At 41.4% G+C, this 21,165-nt stretch overlaps 1 protein-coding gene across 1 annotated transcript in view; it reads right to left on the bottom strand.

Moving 5' to 3' along the window:
• DNER (delta/notch like EGF repeat containing) overlaps positions 1-21,165 on the bottom strand; it is a 293,156-nt gene that overhangs the window by 10,647 nt on the left and 261,344 nt on the right. The window contains exons 10-11 of the mRNA XM_087424736.1: positions 17,451-17,564; positions 8,082-8,213 (exon numbers count right to left, since the gene is read on the bottom strand). Coding sequence (XP_087280862.1) covers positions 8,082-8,213; positions 17,451-17,564 — 246 coding nt within the window. The remainder of the gene's footprint in view (positions 1-8,081; positions 8,214-17,450; positions 17,565-21,165) is intronic.

The raw sequence follows: 21,165 nt of genomic DNA, 5'->3' as shown, positions 1-21,165 counted from the left end.
CTGTCATCTAAAAATTTTCTGACAAGTGAATGTGGCTGCTTTACAAGCTAATCAGGTTAGTAGCAAGGCTGGATCTGAATAAATCCAATACTCGGTCTGAGAGGCAGCAAATCGATCTGCACCAGGTGGCTACAGCTGCCATCTCCCAGTCCAGGCGCTACGCTCATAACTCATCACTCTGTCGCTTCCTGGGAGTCCCACTGCATGAATCATTTACTATGTTGGCTACAGCATGGCTGGGGGAAGACTCGTGCACCAGAACGTGCTGGATGGGATGATCTCATCGGCCCCAGCAGGTGCGTGAGCAGGAAAGCACGCACATGAACTGTTCAGGAAAAATGTCGCATTTATGGATCTGAGGGATCATTTGTATTTTGGTTTAAACCCAACTTGTTCGAGGTTTTCCAAGTGCTTTCGCATTTAACATTTCAACTGGTCCTAAAACATCACCTTGAGCTAGGTAGGGGGACTGGACTCAGAGCAGCTGCTCAAGGTGATACAGGCAGTTGATGGCCAAGCTGAGAATAAACCCAGATCCGCCAACAACCTCCACTCCACCAAAAAGAGACTTCATTAGATTTAAAAATTTAATTCTAAAATACATTGCCCATATCTACTTTTTCATTTACCTAGGTGAATGTAGCTAGACTAGTTAATTTGTCCACTATGTTATTTAAAGAGTGTGAAAGTGAGTGACAGTGTGTTTTGTGTAGATGTCACTTAGATAGCTAGATAATCTTATAAACCATCTGCTGCCTAACAAATGTGAGCAGGGATTTCAGATTTCTTTGTTTTCTATAGCTAAAAGTTAGCTGGACAATCAAAGCAGTCAATGAGATTGAAAAAAGTTAACAACACTCGTTAATCTTCAGAAGAGGAAGGAATGGAAAAGGATGGAAAGAATAGCTCATCTCCTTCATGGGAATCCCATCACTGAACACATCTTAATTAAGCACCTACTATGTACCAGGCCTTGTGCTGAGTGCCTGGGATAAGGAGTAAGGGAAAACAGAGAGAAAAAGCGGCTCAGGTAGCCCCCAACCTTTTGAGGGACGTAGGGATCAAGCAAATGGTCACAAAATCAATGAAGAAGTGCAAGTGTGCTAAGCCAGTGAGGGACAAGCTCTGCGGTGCTACCAGAGAGGACAAGGGGACACTCCGTCTAATTGGGGAATCAGGAGAGATTTCATGATGGGAGTCCACAGGGAGCGGAGCTCTAAGGGTGAGCCGGTATTAACCAGGGATTAGGCACAGCAGAGAGAAGACTGTCCCAGGCAAAGACCTGGGAGGGGGTGGGGAGCAGAACGAGGGACTGAAAGGGGGACGGTGGCTGCTCCAGGGAGTGAAGTGTGGCTGAGTGAGGAGGGAGAACCTCCCGCAGGGAGAGGAAGTCCTCCAGGCCCCATAGGCAATAGCATGGCCTTTGGTCTCCAGTCATTATGCATTTTAATAGGAGCTTGATGAGGGCAGGAATGGAAACAGTGGTGGGAAGCAGGGACTAAGTGTTCCAATTTCCACTTTGAAAAGATGCCTCTGCCACTTGCAACCACATGGGTGAACCTGGAGGACGTTATGCTATTGAAACAGGCCAGACACACAAAGACAAACACTGCATGATCAATTATAAGTGGACTCTAAAGGAAAAAAAAAGCTGAACTCAGAGTAACAGAGTTATAACCTAGTAACAGAGTATGGTGGCTACCAGAGACAGGAGTGTGGGGAAAAGAGGAGATTAAAAAAGAAAAAGAAAGCAGAATGGTGGTTGCCAGGGGCTGGGGGAGGGCGTTATGGCGAGTTATTGTTTAATGGATGCAGAGTTTCAGTTTTGAAGATGAAAAGAAGTTCTGGAGATAGATGGTGGTGATGATGGTGAGGATGGCTGTACAATACGAATGTACTTAATACCATTGAACTGCACACTTAAAAATGGTTAAAATAGTTAATTTCATGTTATGAATATTTTACCACAATAAAAAAAATGGGAAAAAATATTAAAAGGAAAAAAACAATATACTTTTAGAAAACTAAAAAAAAAAAAAGGGGGAAAGAAAAGATGTTTCTAGCTGCATGTGAAGAAAAGGTTTGAGGAACTAGGGTAGAAGCCATGTGGTGTTAAAAATTGAGGCAGATGGATAAACCAACATGGATAAATATTCAAGATATATTATGAAGCATAAATACAAGATGCCAAACAGTATGTATAGAACAGTCCCACTTGTATGGGAGAAAATAAGGATTTATATAGTGACTGAATATATCTGGAAGAATACACGATAAATGGCTAACAGTGGTTACCTTTGGGGAGTGTAGTGGGGGTCTGGTTGGGGAGGAAGATTAATTAATTTTATTTTTTTTAAATCCTAGTTTATACAAAGATGAGAACCAAAGAATCCAATCAATTTGTATCATAAGGTCTGCCTATATAACATAATCACTTGATGGGTTTCTTCAACCATTATTAAATTCCATGCATTTTGAGGAGAAGAGGGCCAAGAAGTCCATCTGTACTCCTTCCAGGCCCCTTCCCTGGGTTCCTGGAGCTGCCTGCACAAAGCTTTACAGCAACTCCCATCACATATTATGACCCACCCTTGGATTACGGGCTCCTGAAGGCAGGGGCTGCTTCATTAATCTTTATATCCTGGGCACTGCATTCAATGTCTGACAATAAGAAGTCCTTGATTATTCATTGAATGCATAAACCCAAGACAGCCTATTCGCCTACTTCTCAACTGCAGAATATCATTAATTCAATAGTTTAACCGTAGATTCAGCTGCTCAGTGTACATAACTGGTCAATTGCTAGTCAGCAAGATTGACTGTAACTCTAACTGTATAAACCTTACAGCTCCAAAACAGATGATACAAAACACACCATTATGTAAAGATTTATAGGAATTTTTATTTTTAGACCTTGATTGTAGGAAGGGAAAATTTTACTAAAATCCAAAAAAAAAAAAATAAAAACTGTGATTAGACCCAAGATGGTTAAGAACGAGGGGCAGAGAATTAAAACGTCACCAGGGTTGTTTAGTTAGTTTCCAGAACTTAAGGTTTCATTTGCCTCAGAATATGTATGAAACACCATCACTATCTAAATGATCCTTTTAGGATAGTTCTGGATCAATTTTCTTGATGGTTATGAGAAACCTGTGTGGTCTGCTGGATTTCTGCCTCTTTTTACTGATGAGGTGGCAGATAATAACTCTAAAGGGACACATTTCTAAGAAACATTCATTATTGGGGTAAACACTGGGCATAGGAGGCTGTCATGGAACCACTAACATGGTGTTAATTTGCATGTAAATCCCACTGAACTTTCAGAACCGCTAGCGACGGTTGATGAAAAAGTCGATTCATTTCCACATGCAGCACCCTTCACTGGGGAGGGTTTTCAGGAGGTGCATGAACTCTAAGTGTGCATCTGTGAGGATCCCATATATATTTTATGCTGAGGCTCTCTTCCACATGCAATAGGAGACACACTGTGGTGCTTTGTAAGACAAAAGGCAATAAGAAGTATCTGCTTTATTATAATTGGTGCTTCCTAGCAGAGTATGATACTACTTTGAGTGTGGATCCCATAATTCTAGAGCTGGAAGGAAGAACACTATTTCATTTAATCCCTCATTTCACGAATGAAGAAACTGAGCTCCAGAGAGATGAAGTGGCCTTCTTCCTGTCTTGCAGTTGGTCGGGAGGCAGGAGCCTGAGGCCTGGAACCCAGGTCCCTGTTCCTGAGAGCAGCACCCATTCTAGTTACCATATCCTGAACCTTTAGTTGGTTTAAGTCATGTTTATGCAAATACTCACTATAATGATTAGGATGATGCTGTAACAGGAAAAATTAATTCTAAGTCATCCCAAAATATTATAAATTTTAAGAACAAATGGGGGGATCAATAAGACACTATTGATAGGGTGTTATGGTCAGCTGAGTAATGATCTCTCCAAGATGAATACACCCTATTCCCCAGAATCTATGAATACGTTACCTTGCACGGCAAAAGAGACTTTGCAAAGGTATTAAGTTGATGATCTTGAGATGGAGCGATTATCCTGGGTCATGCAGGTGGGCCCAATGTAATCATAAAAGTCCTTTAAGTGAAAGGAGGAGGCAAGAGAGTTGGAGAAGGAGATGTGAGAATGGACACAGAGGTCAGAGAGATGTGACTGCTGGCTCTGAAGATGGAGGAAGGGGCCCTGAGCCAAGTGGGATGAGAAAACAACTTTTGAGAAAAAAACAACTTTTGAGAAAAACAGCTTTTGTTTTCCTGAGTTGCTGCCTAGGCATTTTTACAGTAGGATAACCCTGCTCACACCCAGAGTCGGGACGTTTAGATAAGGACTTGAGTTTAGGGTTCTCGTTATAAGTTCCTGGTTTACTTTTCCTGGGGCATCTTTTAAAATAACCACTTAGAGTTGGGCCCACGAAAAGTCAGTGACCTCTGCCCCAACAACCTTAAAGTAATAGGTGCTTGCTATCCTGCTTTCTATCTCCTACTCACTCGTGACCTGGGAAGAGGGCTGCCCTTCCCTCAGCTCACTGTGCCCCTCGCTTCTGGGATCTGTAAGTAATAAATCTTGTGACTCTGTTTCCTTTTTGTGGGTGCATTGAAACTTTGCCTTCAATCAAAACGACCCCATGGGTTTCACTTCCTGAAAATGGGAGCTTGGATGCTGAGGGAGCTCCCTGCTGACTCTGTGTGGATGGTGTGCGCCTCCTCATTCAGCAGGTCATAATCTGCATATTCTTTTTTTTTTTTTTTTGGTGAGGATGATTGGCCCTGAGCTAACATGTGTTGCCAATCTTCCTCTTTTTGCTTGAGGAAGATTGTCACTGAGCTAACATCTGTGCCAGTCTTCCTCTATTTTTTGTATGTGGGACACCACAGTATGGCTTGACAAGCAGTGTCTAGGTCTGCACCCAGGATCTGAACCTGTGAACCCCAGGCTGCCGAAGCAGAGCACGTGAACTTAACTACTACACTACCAGACCGGCCCGTGCATATTCTTAATTCGGTACACCAGCTCCAGCTTCTCAACACACCAAGGAATGTGGGCAGCCTTTAGAAGCTGGCGAAGGCAATGAAGAAGGTTCTCCTCTACAGCCTCCAGAAGAAAGCCAGCCTGCTGGCCCCTTGTTTTTAGCCCAGTGGAACCCATTTGGGACTTCTGCCCTCCAGAACCATAAGATGATAAATTCGTGTTTGAAGTCATTAAATTTGTGGTAATGTGTTACAGCCGCAATAGGAAAATAATACAGGTGGTCAGGGAGGGCATCTGAGACAGTGACATTCAAGCTGAGACCTGAATGCTGAGAAGGAGACAGCTGTGCGGAAATCTGAGGGGACAGAGCGCCAGCCGTAGGGAACAGGACAGGCGAAGGCCCTGAAGGCAGGAATGAACTCGACCTGGTGGAGGATGAGAAAGCAGGACACTGTGGCTAAAGCAGAGCAAGCAAAATAGGGAGGCAGGCAATGTGGCCTCCGGAGGCAGAGGTCGGGCTGATGGGAGGCTCCTTTAGTGCCACTGACAACTCAGCAGCCCTCCAATGCTATGTGGCTACGTGGCCCACGGCTCTGCCTCTTCTCTGTGTACATCTGAGCTTTCCCGTTGAGATCTACTGACCTGACCTTGTACTATGCAGGCACCCACCTCTTGGTTTCTGGCCACTTCAGAAGATCACTGACGTGCAGAGTTAGAAAGAGACCTCAGAGGCCATGGCTCCCATAGTTCACACAGGACTGGAGGCCTCTTATATCTTCCCTGCCCACTGACCAGCCAGACTCTGCTTCCGCTCCTGGGCCTTGGATCCATTCCATTTGATTCAGACCCCATTCTCCAGACACTGGCCACTGGCTCTAGCTACTTGTCATTGCAAACCTCATACGCATATTCTCCATGCTTACATTCAGGTCAAGAATAGAAACATCCAACACTGAGCCTGGCAGAGTCTAATCTGTGATGACATTTATTTTAATGCCTTTGGCCTACAGGAAAGGCGCAAATGAGATCATCAAATGGAAAGTGCTTGTCTGGGCAAACAGAGCCCAAGTGTGGACCAAGATGTGTGGTGGGCTGCATCGCACCCAGCCACTTAGAGTGGCCTGTGCCCTGGGCACACGTCATCTAAAAAGACAACTGCCAAAGGTTAATCCTCCCCAGGAGTAGCTCATGGCATAAGAGCTACAGTAGAGTAGAAAGAAAGAGAAAGGGCAGCTAGCATTTACTTAGTGCCTACTGCATAGCAGAAATCTGCACGTTTGCCTTCTTTTATCTGACAGCAATGTTCCTATCACCCTTTTACAAGTGAGAAATACAAGGCTCTGAGAGGTGAATTTGTTAATCCAGGTCACATCGCCAGAATATGATGTAGCCAGAATTTGAAGCCAATTTTTATCTTTGTTATTATTCCATCGTTGTACATCTTTTGCCTCTATTATCATCACCAGAAGGAAGTAAAATTTAGATTTTTTATAATCAAAGGATTCTACTTCAAAACTTCCTGAGGGCATCCTATGTGTTCCTGATTCCTTATCCACAATCTCCTATATATTTATCTTCACAATTAAGATTTAAAAGTTATAAATAGATATTGCTCTGCCCCAAGGCACAAAATTTGTCTTTTCACAGAATTACCAAATTTTAAAATGAAAACTGGTCCCATTTTATGGATAATTAAATTGAAGCTCTGCACATCTAAATGCAGCCACAGGATGCAGGCCAGGGCAAGAACTGAGGTCGTGCTGACCCAGGTCTGGGGTCCCTCTCACCAACAGATCCCACCATTCTAGACTTGACGTCCTACACCAAATCACAGCCTTAGCGTTTGTACTATCGGCATCCCTTTCTGTCTCTTTCTTCAGCAAAAGAGTATTTCTCACCCATCTTCAGCAAGGACAGCTGGTCCTAAGACCACTCTATTTAGGAGCACTTGGGAAGGCTGAGGGGGAGGCCTAAAAATAACTACTCTCTTCCCCTCTCAAGCTCTGAGCCAAGAGCAAAGACAAAGGGTGAGCAGATGAGAGCCCAATAACACCTTCATTACTGGTCAAGTTGATGTTGGAGAAAGTGGCCCATATTTGTGGATAAGAAGGTTCCCCAATACTGGCCGCACCCCACCTCAGACATATATTAAGAATTAGACAAGCCCATGCAGCCATAGGCAGTGGGGGAGCACCAGTGAGGGGCCTGTTCTTGAGACACACACAGCATGGAGGAGTAGAGGCAGCCCAGGAAGGAGACAGACAGACAGACAGACAGGGCTATGTATACGTATTTGCCTCCTTCCACACACCCAGCAGATAAGCTGTCTTTTCCTGATGGAGAGTAGAGAAGGGGGAGAGAGTAGAGAGGGGGTCCAGGAGGGAGCATTTTTGAAAGATGCCCAACTGCCCTGACTAATTTAAATGAGAAGAAAACACCTTTCAAGGCTGAATTTTTAGCAGTTTACAAAACAACGGAAAACCCAATTCCACGCCAGTCCTCATCTTCCCCTCAATCCTAGTAAACATATTATTTTGATATATAAAATCTTGCTTGTGACATTTTCAAACTTCTGTTAGTTCATCTTCGGAGAACACTTAGCTCTAAGCAGCTCGAAATGCTTTTCAGCTTTTCTTTTACGCCCATCCTCACTGGACGTTTCTCCAGGCATCTGATGGAACCTAACACATTTGAAGGCACTTGAAGACATAAATGCAAAGTGAATTTACATTTTGTGTGGTTTTTTTAAGTTTTCAACACAAAGACTCCATTTTTTGATGTAATTCTAATGCTACTCTGTTAAGCACATTTTTGGCTGTCTTAGCAGCAGTGAACTCTGGATGACATCGGCACATTCTCATCCCGATGGAAAGGCTGGATTCCGACTCAGGAAGGAGTGGGAGTGCCACAATGCAGTGAGCAAAAGTACTCAGCTGGGGCATGGGGGACATAGGTGACGCAGGCTATCTCTCTGGGGCCTCACTGCCTCATCTGTGAGTGACGTGCGGCTGGCTGGGCACAGTCAGCATCCTTTTCTTGTTGAATGAAAATGTGATGTTAGATAACAGCAGCTGAGCTGCAGAAATACTTACGGATTTCACAGTTCGCTCCCACCCAGCCGTGTGGGCAGTGGCAGGTATACCCATTGGGTTGGTCCAGGCAGGTGCCGGCATGATGGCAGGGGTTACTGTCACACTCATTGATGTCAATGTCACACTCTTCACCTAAAGAGATAAAGAAAAGCAACAGAGAGACAGCTGCACCAGAGGCTCTGTCACCCATCACTTTTCTGGCAAAGCAAAGAGCCAAAGATGGGGTCATGATCTCTAGCAATGGAGCCCAATTTGTTGTTTGTATAAAGTGTAGAACTCTCCCAAAATTCCAGACAAGGATCTTTTCCTTAAGGAAAATTTTAAAAGAAAAAAAATGGCACTGGTGAAAAAGACCTCCTCTAGTCTATTGAACTAGTTAACTGAAGCTGATTCCCATGTCTGAATAAACCTTTTGAGGTTTATCGGAAAAGCAAACTTGGGTTCCTGATTTTGTTAAAGAAATCTATTTTATTTTGGATTCAGTCAGCTGAATCTTCTCAATTATTTTTCTGAAGCTCCAGAAAGCTGAAAACTAACAGTTTACGATTTTTTTGTAGCCAAGTGTTTAGCATGTGAGTTTGGACATTTGACTATTTTCTGCAGAGTTCCAGGGCACAGCTGGGTGCCTAGTATGTGTCAAGTAGGAAAATTTACTCCACTATCCAAACCCCTGGATACACTTCTGGGAGGGACTGAAATGCTCAGAAAGAGCATCAGGCTCACCTACTGAGAGACAGTTGTGAAGCCTGGGGTTAACCTAGAGCTGACCAAATCTCCCCTGGGAAATGGTGGCCCCAGGGGAGCTCACATTCACTCTAGTCTGTCCTTCCCCCATAATAAAAAAAGGTGACTCAAAGCTCCCAACCCTGTCTAGACGCAACATTTTAGGGCATCCTTGCCCCCCTGAGAGAGCCGGGTTTGAACTAACAAACCAGAAATGGGCTGATGTCACTGTGGTCCAAACACCAACTTACAGGAAACAGCTTGTTATTGAAAGTTACATGAACAAAGTCATCTTCATGTGATTTTAAAGCCATACTATGAATCAATACAAAATGGGTAGGCTTCCTAAACTGAAAAGCATTTCATCAAAGCTAACTAGAAGAGGATACTTCAAATTGAGGCAATCTCTCCTCAAGGTTTGAAAATGAGAAAAAGAAATTTTAAAAATATGTCTCCATTTGCTTAGATAAATGTAAAAAGTGATATAAAAATCTGTTAGCACCACTAGAGTCATAGACTAAAGCAAGGGAGCAAATCAAGTATTTTGCCCATTTTCAAAATGGACAAAATTTCAGTGTACACTTGGGTAATTACTCCTTAATTACCATGAAAGTGCTTTTCTATCAGCCATTGGTTTACCTTGTGTTTATTAAACCATGATACATCACTCACAAACCACTTCAGAGGAGGAATCTCAAACTAAAATATTTCATGTCTGTTTCATGTCACGCTCTTTGCATACCTGGCATCTGACGATTTAATTTCTAAAGTAAAATAGGTTTTAATACCTCTGGGTCCTACCAGGTTGATTATAATTCAGCAGTGTCTAAGTGAATTTGTTTCCTGCAATAAATATAGCCATTTACGTCAATAGGAAAGACATGAAATTGATTGCCTCTTACTCACCTATTTCAAAGGTTACCTTTCTATTAATGAGGCATCTCTCTGAGTGGGAAAGGGCATAGACTAAACTATTACAAACGACATTTCATGGTAGACTCGTTGAAGAGACATATAAACAAGGACGTGCTGAGAAACGTTAAAAGGAAAAAATCAAAAGCCTTGACAAATATATACATCAGTACTACTTTCCAACCATTTAGGAAGACAAGCTTAATGGAGATATTGACTAAACAATAGCTTTCTTTAGCTGGCAATCTGAACACTGCAAATTCTGAAGTAAGATGCCCTAAGTTGCCTTTGCAGCAATAGCTATAGACTTCTCCTTACTTCTATGGTTTGACAACACTCAAAAGCCCCACTCAGCTCCAGAAGTCCAATGTCAACGTCAAACTTTTCTAATTCTCTAAATTCTTGGCAGTCCCAGAGCCACTGGTCCAGTCCATCCAGCCCTGCTGTGGTCCAGAGCTTCCCCAGGGAGATAAAAGCCAAAATCAGGGTCCAGAACATTCCTGATGCATATATTGGTTCTTGGATCTCTAAGGGGCTCTAATATAGCCAGGAGAAGTCCAAGATCCCTAGGTTTGTCTGTTCTTGGGACCAACTGGATTGGAAGGATTTGGTAAGAATAGATAATGACAGAAGAAAATAGGGTGAACTACTCTGTAGATATTTATCAGATATCTAAGACCCAGGATCCAAAGGACTGGGGCCCAGAGAGAGTCCCCAAACTATCCCACTCTGGCTTTCATCACCAGTGTTCTTAGAGCTATCCTGGAGATTATATGACATTAGTTAAGGATATAAACCCCATGCCGGTCAGGGGCCCAAAGAGCTAGTGGCTATTTCCACAGTACATGTGTTTTGGCAGAATCCTGCAGGGATGCACAGTTCTCAGATACCTTTAGATTGACTCTAGTGGCCTATTTTACAGACTAAGATTACTACACTGCTAGTTGAATCAGTTATTCCCCTAACTGGCTCGCAGTTTGAGGTCTTCACTGTGTTGCATGCTGGTGGTAGGAATATGGGGTGATTCTCATGGAGCCACACAAGGAAAATTTCAACCAGTAGATTTCCAAGGATGACTGCTCTTCTCTGCCTTACAACAGTCATGCTTCCTGCCATCAGTCTTATGCAAGGTATTTGAAGATTTATTATGAGTTACGGAGGGCAAGCTTGGTTTCATTTATGTTTCCCCTTATTAAGAGTATTATGTTTTTATATGTATTTCAACACCCCACCATTCCACCTCCAAGCAATACGTAGTCTAGCTTATTTTAGTAGAAGAGTTCTTAGTATATTACATCATCTTTCTTTACTCATAGTTGACTTAATAAATCTTTATGCTTTTACTGGCTTGAGCCAGATGACTTTTTCATTGACTTGCTTACTTTTTTTTTATTTGAGTTGGAGAAAAATCAATTACTTTTAAATCATTGTTGTGCTTGAATAACATTTGTAAAGAGAATACAAAATGAAATTTCTACTTGACTAAGGCTAGAAATCAGTCTGAACTTTAAATCTTTTACAATTGCTTTTCAATCTACTGCTTTCTAAGAGGCAATCTGTATCGTAGTTACCAAATTTTGTAATATTTATGCAAATTTACAAGTGTACTGTTTAATTCTGTATGCTTTCCTCAGATAAATTAAAATGAAAAAAGATAAAAAAAATCAAAAGTCACTGCTGTTAGTAAATCCTTGGGTTAATAGAGCCGACACTGAATGATATTAGTGATAATCATTATAATCATAATACCTAGTATTGAATATATGCCATGTTCCAGGCACTAGACTGGGTGATTTAACTATAACTCCTTCATATTTCACAAGTATTTTATTCCAGATGAAATAAATCTAAAAAACTATTTGGAACTTCTTCTACTATGATAGAGTAACTGGAACCTATCCTGCCCTCTCACTGTAAATAATTAGACAAGTGGATGAAACATATATTTTTAAAAAAATTTTTCAGACATTGGACAACAGGCAGTGCATGACTCTGATTGCTGAGAAAGGAAACAAAACAGCTGAGTACCATGATTATCCTGGCTTTCTGCCTGGAGCCAGTTTAGAACACAATGGTTTCACTGAACTGAAGAGAATTGGAGTTTGTGGAGGCCAAGGTAGCTGTAATTTGTAGGACAAACTACCACAGAAGATAGAGCCACTCAGAAAAAGAGCATCAGAAATATGCTGCATCTCTTGAGTTTGTTGCTGAACACTGTGCATGAGTAAGTTGGAACTCCCCAGGCCTGGCTACCAAGATGGAAGATGAACCGTCCCCAAAGCTCACAAAGGACTGAGAAGTATTCAAACTTGCACAAGTAAGAATACACATATTTTACCGATCACCCAGTGCATCCAGTGAGGAAAAGGTCACACCTTAGTATTAGGCAAAACTAGCCCTAGAGTAAGGCTACCATACACTCACCCCCCCAAAATAGACAGACAAACCTTGAAAGGATCAATCAGGTCGGCAAGTACACAAAAAAGGTTACCACTTTTAAAAGAAAGACAATAAATCCAATCACTCAACAGCTTAACTCACAATGACCAGCATCCAAATGAAAATTTTTAGACGTGCAAAGAAGCAAGAACATGTGACCAGAAGAAAAATCAGTCAAAGACCCAGATCCAGGAATAATGGATAATGGTAGTAAACAAGGTGTTTGTTCAAAATGTGAAGGAAAACATGAAAAAAATGAGGATAGAAATGGAAGATATAAAAAAGAACTGCAAGGAACTTCTAGATATCAAAAATATAACATCTGAAATTAAAAACAAAACAACTCTAAGTGATCTTAACAGTAGATTAGATGCTGCCGAACAAAACATTAGTAAACTTGAAAATGAAGCAATAGAAGCTAGACAAAGGGAAGCTCAAGAAAAAGAATTGTTTTTAAACCGAACAGAGACTCAGTGACCTGTTGTACAATTTTAAGTAGTCTAATGTAGATGTAATTAGAGTCCCTGGAAAGGGGGGTGAAGCATAAAATAATACTTGGTAGAATAATGGCTCAAAATTTTCCAAATTTGATGAAAACCATAAAACCATAGATCTAAGAAGTGCAACAAATCCCAAGTAGGATAAACACCAACAAAATCACACTAAGGCATGTCATAATCAATTTTGCTAAAAGCCAATAACAAAGGAAAAAATCTAAAAACAGCCAGAGTGAGAATTCTGCTTCCAAAAAGATGGAGCAGATATGTTTTTCCTAGTCCTCCCACTAACTAAAGTCCCACTAACTAATGTCCAAGTAAAAATCTTGGACATTATATACAAATCAAACATGAGAAGATTCTGAGACATCAAGAGGAGACCAGCTGGCTTGGATCTTCAGACCCAAGGAACAACTTGATGCCGAGCTCCGTGAGTTTTCTTTTGGCCTCATATATTCCAAACTAGGTGCTGGAGAAGCCAGCAACCCAGAAATGCCAAAAGGTGCTGAAAAAAGAAGGCCCAGCAATATAACACACTTATAAATAATCCATGGATCAAAGAGAAAATCTAAAGGAACCTACCCACATTGAATTGAATGAAAATGAAAATACAACATAAAATTTGTGGGACACAGCCAAAGAAGTGCTTAGGGGGGAATTTATAGCACTAAATGCATACATTAGAAATGAGGAAAAGTCTCAGATCAATAATTTAAGGTCCCACCTAGTGAACCTAGAAAGAGACGAGCAAAATAAACCCAAACCGCAAAAGCCAGTCTCCCAAGGTAAATGTGACATTGGATTCAGAATCTAATTATGTAACAATAATTTGCCTAATTCATTCCACTGAGTCAATTAAGGAGCTTTTGAGCACTTAATAGTTGGCCAAGTGTAGGTTTTGCTAAAGCTCAGCTATAATGAAAGAATATTTGGTTCCGATGTAGCAACTCAAAGAGTAGAAGCACCATTATTCCTTGCTTGGTGGTCATTGATATTTTATCAGCCTCTCCCATGGAATGCTAGTTCCCAGAATACAATAGGTTCTTTTTTAAGGGGGGAAAAAAGGCTCTATGATCAAATATATTTAGAAAATAGACAAAGGCAAATAAGATTCTTTACTGGAAGACCACTCAGTACTGAAGTATGTGGACATCCTTTACGAATCTCCACATGGCATGTACCAAGTACCAAATTTATTTGGCCAAAGACGCTTTTTCCATGGAGCATCTTACGGCACCAGTGTTCTGTAAAACACATTAACAGCACAACTCTCCAAACAAATTTAGGAACTATTCTATGGTCCTTTGCATTCTGAAAACTTACCAGGCCTGAACTGAAATAGACATTTGTTGTTTTTCAAAGATCACTCAGAGTGATGTTTGAAGCCACTGCAGTGGAAGGGTCCTATTGCTCCCTGTGATGGGGGGTGGGGGAAGCAGGTACCATGAAGAAATGCCTGGGGTGGACTGCAGGTTAGAGTGTGGGGTTGGTGGGGTGGGGGAGCAGAGAAGACTAGGAGGCAGGAGAGAGAGAAGAAGAACATTAATGAGAAGAGCCTGACATGGGGTATTCATGAATCAAGCAGACAGGGGGGCCCAGGACAAGATGGGAAAGGCTGGAGGGGCCAAACCACTGGGCTGTTGATGATCCAGTTAAGGGCTTTGATCTTTTTCTTAAAGACAATGAAATGGCAATAGGCGATTTTAAGTAGGGAGTTACAAGATTAGATTTTCATTTTACAAGATCCCCACGGTGTGGAGAATATATTATGGGTGAAGGGGAATAGGTGTGGGGAGACCAGTTAGGGGAGGTTGCACTAGTGCAGAGGGGAGGTGTGGGCAGCCTGGTGCTGGCTTTGGGAAGAAGTGGGAGGATCAAGGAGGTTTTTAGGATGGGGGGTTTTTAGTAAGGGGGAAGGAGAGGAGAATACCAAAATGATTCCCCAGTTTCTGGCCAGAGCAACTTGAGGCAGTAGTAATACCATTTAATGAGCTAGCAAATACTTACCGAAGGAAAGGAGAAGAAAATCTATGAGTTTGAGGTGTCTTTGAAAGACATCCAAGAATGAATGCTGAGTAGGCAGCTGGAGATTTGCTAAATATTCTGGAGAAAAGATTGCATTTTATTTCCCATAAGATACCAAGATAAATTTCAAATGGATTAAAGATTTGCATCCACAAAATTAATTCATACATGATTAGAATAATACAGGAGAATATTTATAAAATCTTGATATATAGGACTTTCTAGCACAAAACAAGAAAAGAAACCAAAAGAAAATATTAAGATTTAGTTATATAAAATTAAAATATGATATATAGAAAACAAAGCAAAACACTATATACACTTAAAAGGCAAATGACAGTGGAAAAATATTCGCAACATATAGCAGATAAAATATACTTATTATAAAGGGCTATTTCAAATCAAGAATAAAGATTAACATGAATAGTCTGGAAGAAAAACAAAGGATATTCTGAATAGGGAGTTCAAGAAGAAACACAAATGACCACAAATATATCTCAAAAGTATTTAATCTCATTAGGAATCAAAGACTTACAAATTAAAACAACACTTAAATGGCATTTTTGGCCACCAGAATGACAACTCTCAGTATCTGTGTGAAGATGAGGAAATAGATGCTCCTGTGCACTCTGAGTAGAGTGAATATTGGTACAATGTTTTTTCCTGGAGAGCAATATGGGAATATGTAAGTATTCTCCTAGACCCTGGGATTCTATTCCTGGGAATTTAGCTCAAAGAAATAATCAGACAACTACACAAAGATGTACATACAAGAATATCCATTGCAACGTTATTTACAGTAAGGAAAATTTCTCAACTCCCCAAAAACTGAATTGAGGATGGGTTAAAAACAATCATGATATATCATATAATGGACTACAGAGCAGCCAATAAAAATGATAAAACAGAAGCATATTTCTTTTTTTTTCTCTTTTGTGAGGAAGATTGGCCCCGGGCTAACATTCATGCCTATCTTCCTCTGCCTTATATGGGACACCGCCACAGCTTGGCCCGATGAGCGGTGCGCCGGTCCGCACCCAGGATCACAACCTGCAAATCCCGGGCTGCCGAAGTGGAGCATGCGAACTTAACCACTACACCACCAGGCCGGCCCCCAGAACCATATTTCTTGATGTGGAATCTCTTTTATGATATAATATATTTTTAAGTGAAAAGTAGGTCACAATACAGTATAAGCAGTATGATTCCTTTTATGTTCAAATATATGCATTTATACCATACACCAGATATTATGTACACACAGACCTTCAGGAAAATCCCTGGATACGTGCATCAAAATGTTCACAATGGTTGTCTCCTAGTAGTGCAGCTGTAAGTGGTGCATTTTTTTCCCCTGTAGCACTGTATTTTCTAATCTTTCTTCCATGCCTTTTATTATTAGAGGGATAAAAATGTCTGAAAAAAAAAGGATGCTTCCCCAGTATTATTTTTGCATCCGTTGATGAGTATAAATGTCTGTGTGTGTTTATAAACCAGTCAGCAAAATAAAACCATCTGCAAATCATTTTCTGGAGTGAGCCCACTTCTCAGTCCCGGGAAAACCAGAAAGGAAAACACAGGATGTGACACAGATAAATAGAAAGAAGATCAGAAGTTGCTTCTCCCACATCTTGACTGTTGGCATCTTCCCTAGAAGCACAAACAAGGCTCCCCAGGGATGGGCTGGAGGCCCACACTCTGTGAAACTCTCCAGGGTTTGGGAGGTGGCCACAGTGGCTTAGCGGGGGAGAGGCGGACACACAAGGTGCTCTCCAGCCAATGATAACATGTTCTCCTGCAGCTTACACCCCCACCTTCTTCGGTGGGCACCTGATATGTCAACCTTTCCCAACTTGCAAACCAAAGTGACCCCGATGCTTCTGTTGGTTGTGCAAAGCTCTGAAAACATTGTCCTACGCTCTACATTTCAGGACTCCTGGGTTCTGGTGGAAAAGCAAGGGATGGTATCTTTTCTACCCCAGGGGTTCATAGTTCCTTCTGAGAATCTGATGAAGAATTGAGAGCCTCCCTTCCGCATATATACCTGTATACAACATTTCACACCTGTTTTCAGGGATTCACAAACTCCCTGAAGCCCATGGGGGTGACTTTGAAGGAGCCCAGGTTAAGCTGGATCCCCTAGTCTAGAAGCAGCTCTTCCCACTCAGAGCTCAGTGGCCACCAAGGCTCCTCTCAAACCCAGCCCTGTCCTCCCTGCCTGCTCTGCCCTCGGGCAGTTTTCTCTCCCCATTCCACTCTCCCTCCCCACACCTGTCATGTCTACCTTCACTAATAATCAACCCTGAACCTGGAGTATCTCTCCCTTAGTTCCCACCACCACCACCTCTCTTCATTTTTCAAAATCCAGTCGCTGTTATATCTTTCAATAAAAATAAACATGGTAGCTGAATGCAATTTCTGTAGAAGACACTATTGATCCTCCCTCTCCCCCTTCTTACTTCCATTAACATCGAAACTTTTTCCTGTGTTAGTGTGATGGCTCATTTCTCATATTTCAAAGCTACAGCTCTGAACTGTACAGCAGTGGCAGTCTGAGCAAGTCTATGTGCAAATGATGATTTCAGAAGAGCCCCACTTAACGGCAGTCAATTGTTTTAAAATAGATCTTCTTCTGGGCAATGCCTGCTTATATTTTGCAATGGTGTTCATATTTTGCAACAATGTATGCATGGAGGTTTCTGGGGTTTTTTTAACAGTTGCAATCTCAGGGATTTTGTGGTAAATATGAAAACTCAGTTTCCAGATCACTTGCCTGTAAACCCTGGCACGCAGACACAGGTGCCGTTGAGGCCTTCGCTGTCGCAAGTGCCTCCATTCAGACAGCTGACGTTAGCACAGGGGTCCTTGTAGGATTCACAGTGTATTCCTACGGAGAAACAGACACAAAGGGGTGACTCATAAAGGAATCTCCAGCTCCCACAGCCTTTGAAAGCAAAGTGCTTGAAAAACCTGGAACGGTGTGGAAGCAGATTCTTGAAGGGGTGTGTCTGTGTGCGCGCGCTTGTAAGGTCATTGTAAAGACACGCCTGATGAGAAAATAACAAATTCAATCCCTGCTCATAAGTCCTACCATAAAGTCTTATTTCATTTTTTTTCTCATTTTTTAAATTGCGGTAACATTGGTTTATAACATTATATAAATTTCAGGGGTACATCATTATATTTCAATTTCTGTGTAGACTACATCATGTTCACCAGCGAAAGACTAATGACCATCCATCACCAGGCACCGCCTACCATATAGTCTTTTATCTGTACTTTCTCTGACCACATGTCCCAAAGCCTGGGGAACAGCAAGCTAAAACCCTGAAAAATAACATTTATCAATGACAAATGCTTTCTAAGTCTCCAAAAAAAACAGAAAATCGCCAGACAGCCTTCATAAAATATCTATATAATTGAAAAGCAGAATCCTGAAGGTGAAGATTTAGAGTCAGATATTTAAATGAGCCCCAGTTCTATTTCGAAGAACTTCAGTGGAGAGAGGGAGAGAGGGAGAGAGAGAGAGAGAGAGAGAGAGAGAGAGAGAGAGAGAGAGAGCCGCTTGGTACTTAGACTTCATTCTCGAAAACCAAATCTGCTCACCAGGTACCAAAGCTAACGTGTGTTGTGCATATGATACGTTCCAGACCCTCACACTGTGCTTGACGTCTAATTTGACCCTCACAACAACACTATGAGACAAATACTCTTATTCCCCCATTTTACGGATGAGGAAAGAATGTCAGGTCACAAGGCTGGTAGGGGAGGGAGCTAAAATCTGAAACCACAGGCAATCTGATTCTCGGTCTGTGCTTATTAATTAGTTCGCTGTGAGTAAGCTCAGACTGGCCATGGAAATATACACAATTCTATGTAGCTCAGCAACCATTTAACAAAAAAGAAGCATTAAAAGAATCATCATAGTGAACACAGTAAGTTTCCCATTGGTATAAAAAAGAAGTCTATGTGTGCACATATGTATGCAAACGTCCGAAGTGGAACTGAGAGGTGAAGGGATTATTTGACTTTTACATCATGTATTTCTATATCGTTGCAACCTTTTTTACAACGAATATATACTATTTCATAATTTTATAAGAAAACTTTAAAAACCCAATGCCATTCGAAAGGGAGGATTTCTGCTATTGTTTCACTGGAGTGCCATGATGGATGAATGGATTAATTTCTCTCTCTTTCATCCCCCACTCTTTGGAGAGGAAGATAAATCACAGTATATTCTGTAGAAGAATGTATATAATATATGCTTGTCCTTCGAGATGGCCTCGAGAAAAATAAGCACAAAGCAAATTGTAACTGAATGTTATTTACTTAATTTGCTCTCCACTTTATTACTTAGCTCATATTGGGAAAGGGCTGCCACACCCAATGACTCATCATTTAGTCACTGAAATTATTCTTGCTAGGATTTTTTCTCTCCCTTCTTTTTCAATGCCTTAAGGAGTAGGACTCAAGAAGGAGGAAAAAAATGTAAGAGAAAACAGAAACAGAACTGCCTATCTGTATTCACACTAACGACTTACTGGAGCATGGTAAAGTCTTTTAGAATGGATAGTTTTCCATTCCTTTTTCTCCTTTGCCCCTCATAGCCAACCCATGAACCATATTCTGCCAGATATTTTTCTGAAGTGCCTTTCAGACCTTTGTCTTACTTTTCTCCCTGCAACCACCACCCTAATCCCACGGCCTCATGCCTGGTGGTATACGGCCCCTTGAAGCCATGTCCTAGCTCCCTCCCTGTCTCCAGTGACTTGAATAAGCCCCTCTAAACAAATCCACTATTCATGATAACATAAAAGATCAAACTCATTTAAAGATTAGCATAAAATTGGTAATTCTTCTTCACTTGGGTGTGTACGGTTTCTTCATCCAGAAATCTCTACTTCTATTTTCCCACTGAGTCCCAAATAGCATGGGCTCAATTGAAAGAATAAAATGCACAAGAGCCTTTTCTGCTTCAAAGTGTTTACCAAAAAATAAGGATTCACATATTTACAAGTTCCCATGCTGCTGATCAATGAGAACCAGGTGACAAAGAAAGCTTTCGATCGTAATGGAAAATATAGCCATGACCAAGGTTCGGAGATGTCTGAAATCTAAAGATTTCCACTAGATCTAAAGTAAGAACAATCAAGGATGATCTTTACTGGGTTTCTACTAACAGATTAGCCAATCTAGCCTGTATAATATTGATATAACTTATACATTAACACACAAATCACCACATTTTTCAAATAAGACTGAAAAGCTAATTCTAGGCTAAATATTTAAACATCTTAACTTTAAAAGCCTTCAATAAGATAGATTTGATGAAAACACCCAAGATAATAAGCAATTTCAATCTTTTGGGTGGTTTTTCTTTTTTTGGCAATAATTTTATCCCTTGTTATTTCTCTTTTTCAAAAGATAAGACATTCGGTCACTTGAGATCTACTGAAAGTTTTCTGGCAGCAAGATCGGACACAAGCTAATCTTCACAGAAACACAATGACTGTGAAGCAAGATGCTCTTGAAAGTCCCCAGTGAGCACTTTGGTTACTCACATTTCTATATTCTAAGCTTTGCTAATCCCTATATAAAAAGTATTTGTCATATTGCTCAGCTTGTCAATTTGAGCTGAATAACTATGAGCTGGAAACCTTAACTACAGAGAACAGCCATGAATACCACTGATGGCCGAAGGTGACCCCACTCAAATCCTCCTTGTCAGGCCCCCTGGGCCCACCTTTCTGCACTCTTCACCACGCCCCAGGGGTCCCAGCCACTTGCACAACACTAAGGGTTGGGCATCCTGTTTCCTCCAACAAGAACACCATCCGCCACACTCTCCCCCAAGCTGGTCTTCACCTGGCACATTATGTCTGTCAAAGCCCAACTCAAACACTCTCTCTCTGGAAAGCTGAACCTGGCTCTCCCAAGACAGGGGTCCATCCTTCCACTATTGTGCATTGAGAGCATGCTGAGATTTGCACTGTTAAGGAGTTTGCTGTGTCAAATCATAACTTATCTGTTCTCCTGTCTGATCTCCCCACCAATCTCTGAGGCCCTTTAGAGCAAAGGCCATATCTCAATGCATGGAAGAAATTCTGGATATACCACCAGAATCTCGTCAGGAGGGGCAACGGTCAGTGTACTTTGGCTGACAAACAGGTAGGTCTGCCAGAAGAGTGAGAAACCATTCCAAATCTGCCTCAAAAACACCCTATTTTGTCAGAGGAAACCAGGTCCACACTTCAAACTAAGTCTGTGGAATGACACACACATCACCATTGGCAAGGGACGCAGCACGCACTATTATGAAACTTATGTTTAGTCTCAGGCAAAAATAAACTGCAATTCAGTCAAAGCCAATAAAAATTCATACTTTTCATACTAAAGGATAGAGAGGCAATGTTTCTGAAAAGATCTCTATTTCCACAGGGCTCTTCATAGAAGTTAATTTTAGAATTAAAACCAGCAAAAATTCA

Source organism: Ceratotherium simum, chromosome 37 (genome assembly GCF_057802395.1).
Source record: "Ceratotherium simum simum isolate JZ-2026a chromosome 37, ASM5780239v1, whole genome shotgun sequence".
Classification (NCBI taxonomy): domain Eukaryota; kingdom Metazoa; phylum Chordata; class Mammalia; order Perissodactyla; family Rhinocerotidae; genus Ceratotherium; species Ceratotherium simum.
This window is presented reverse-complemented; position numbering and strand designations above follow the sequence as displayed.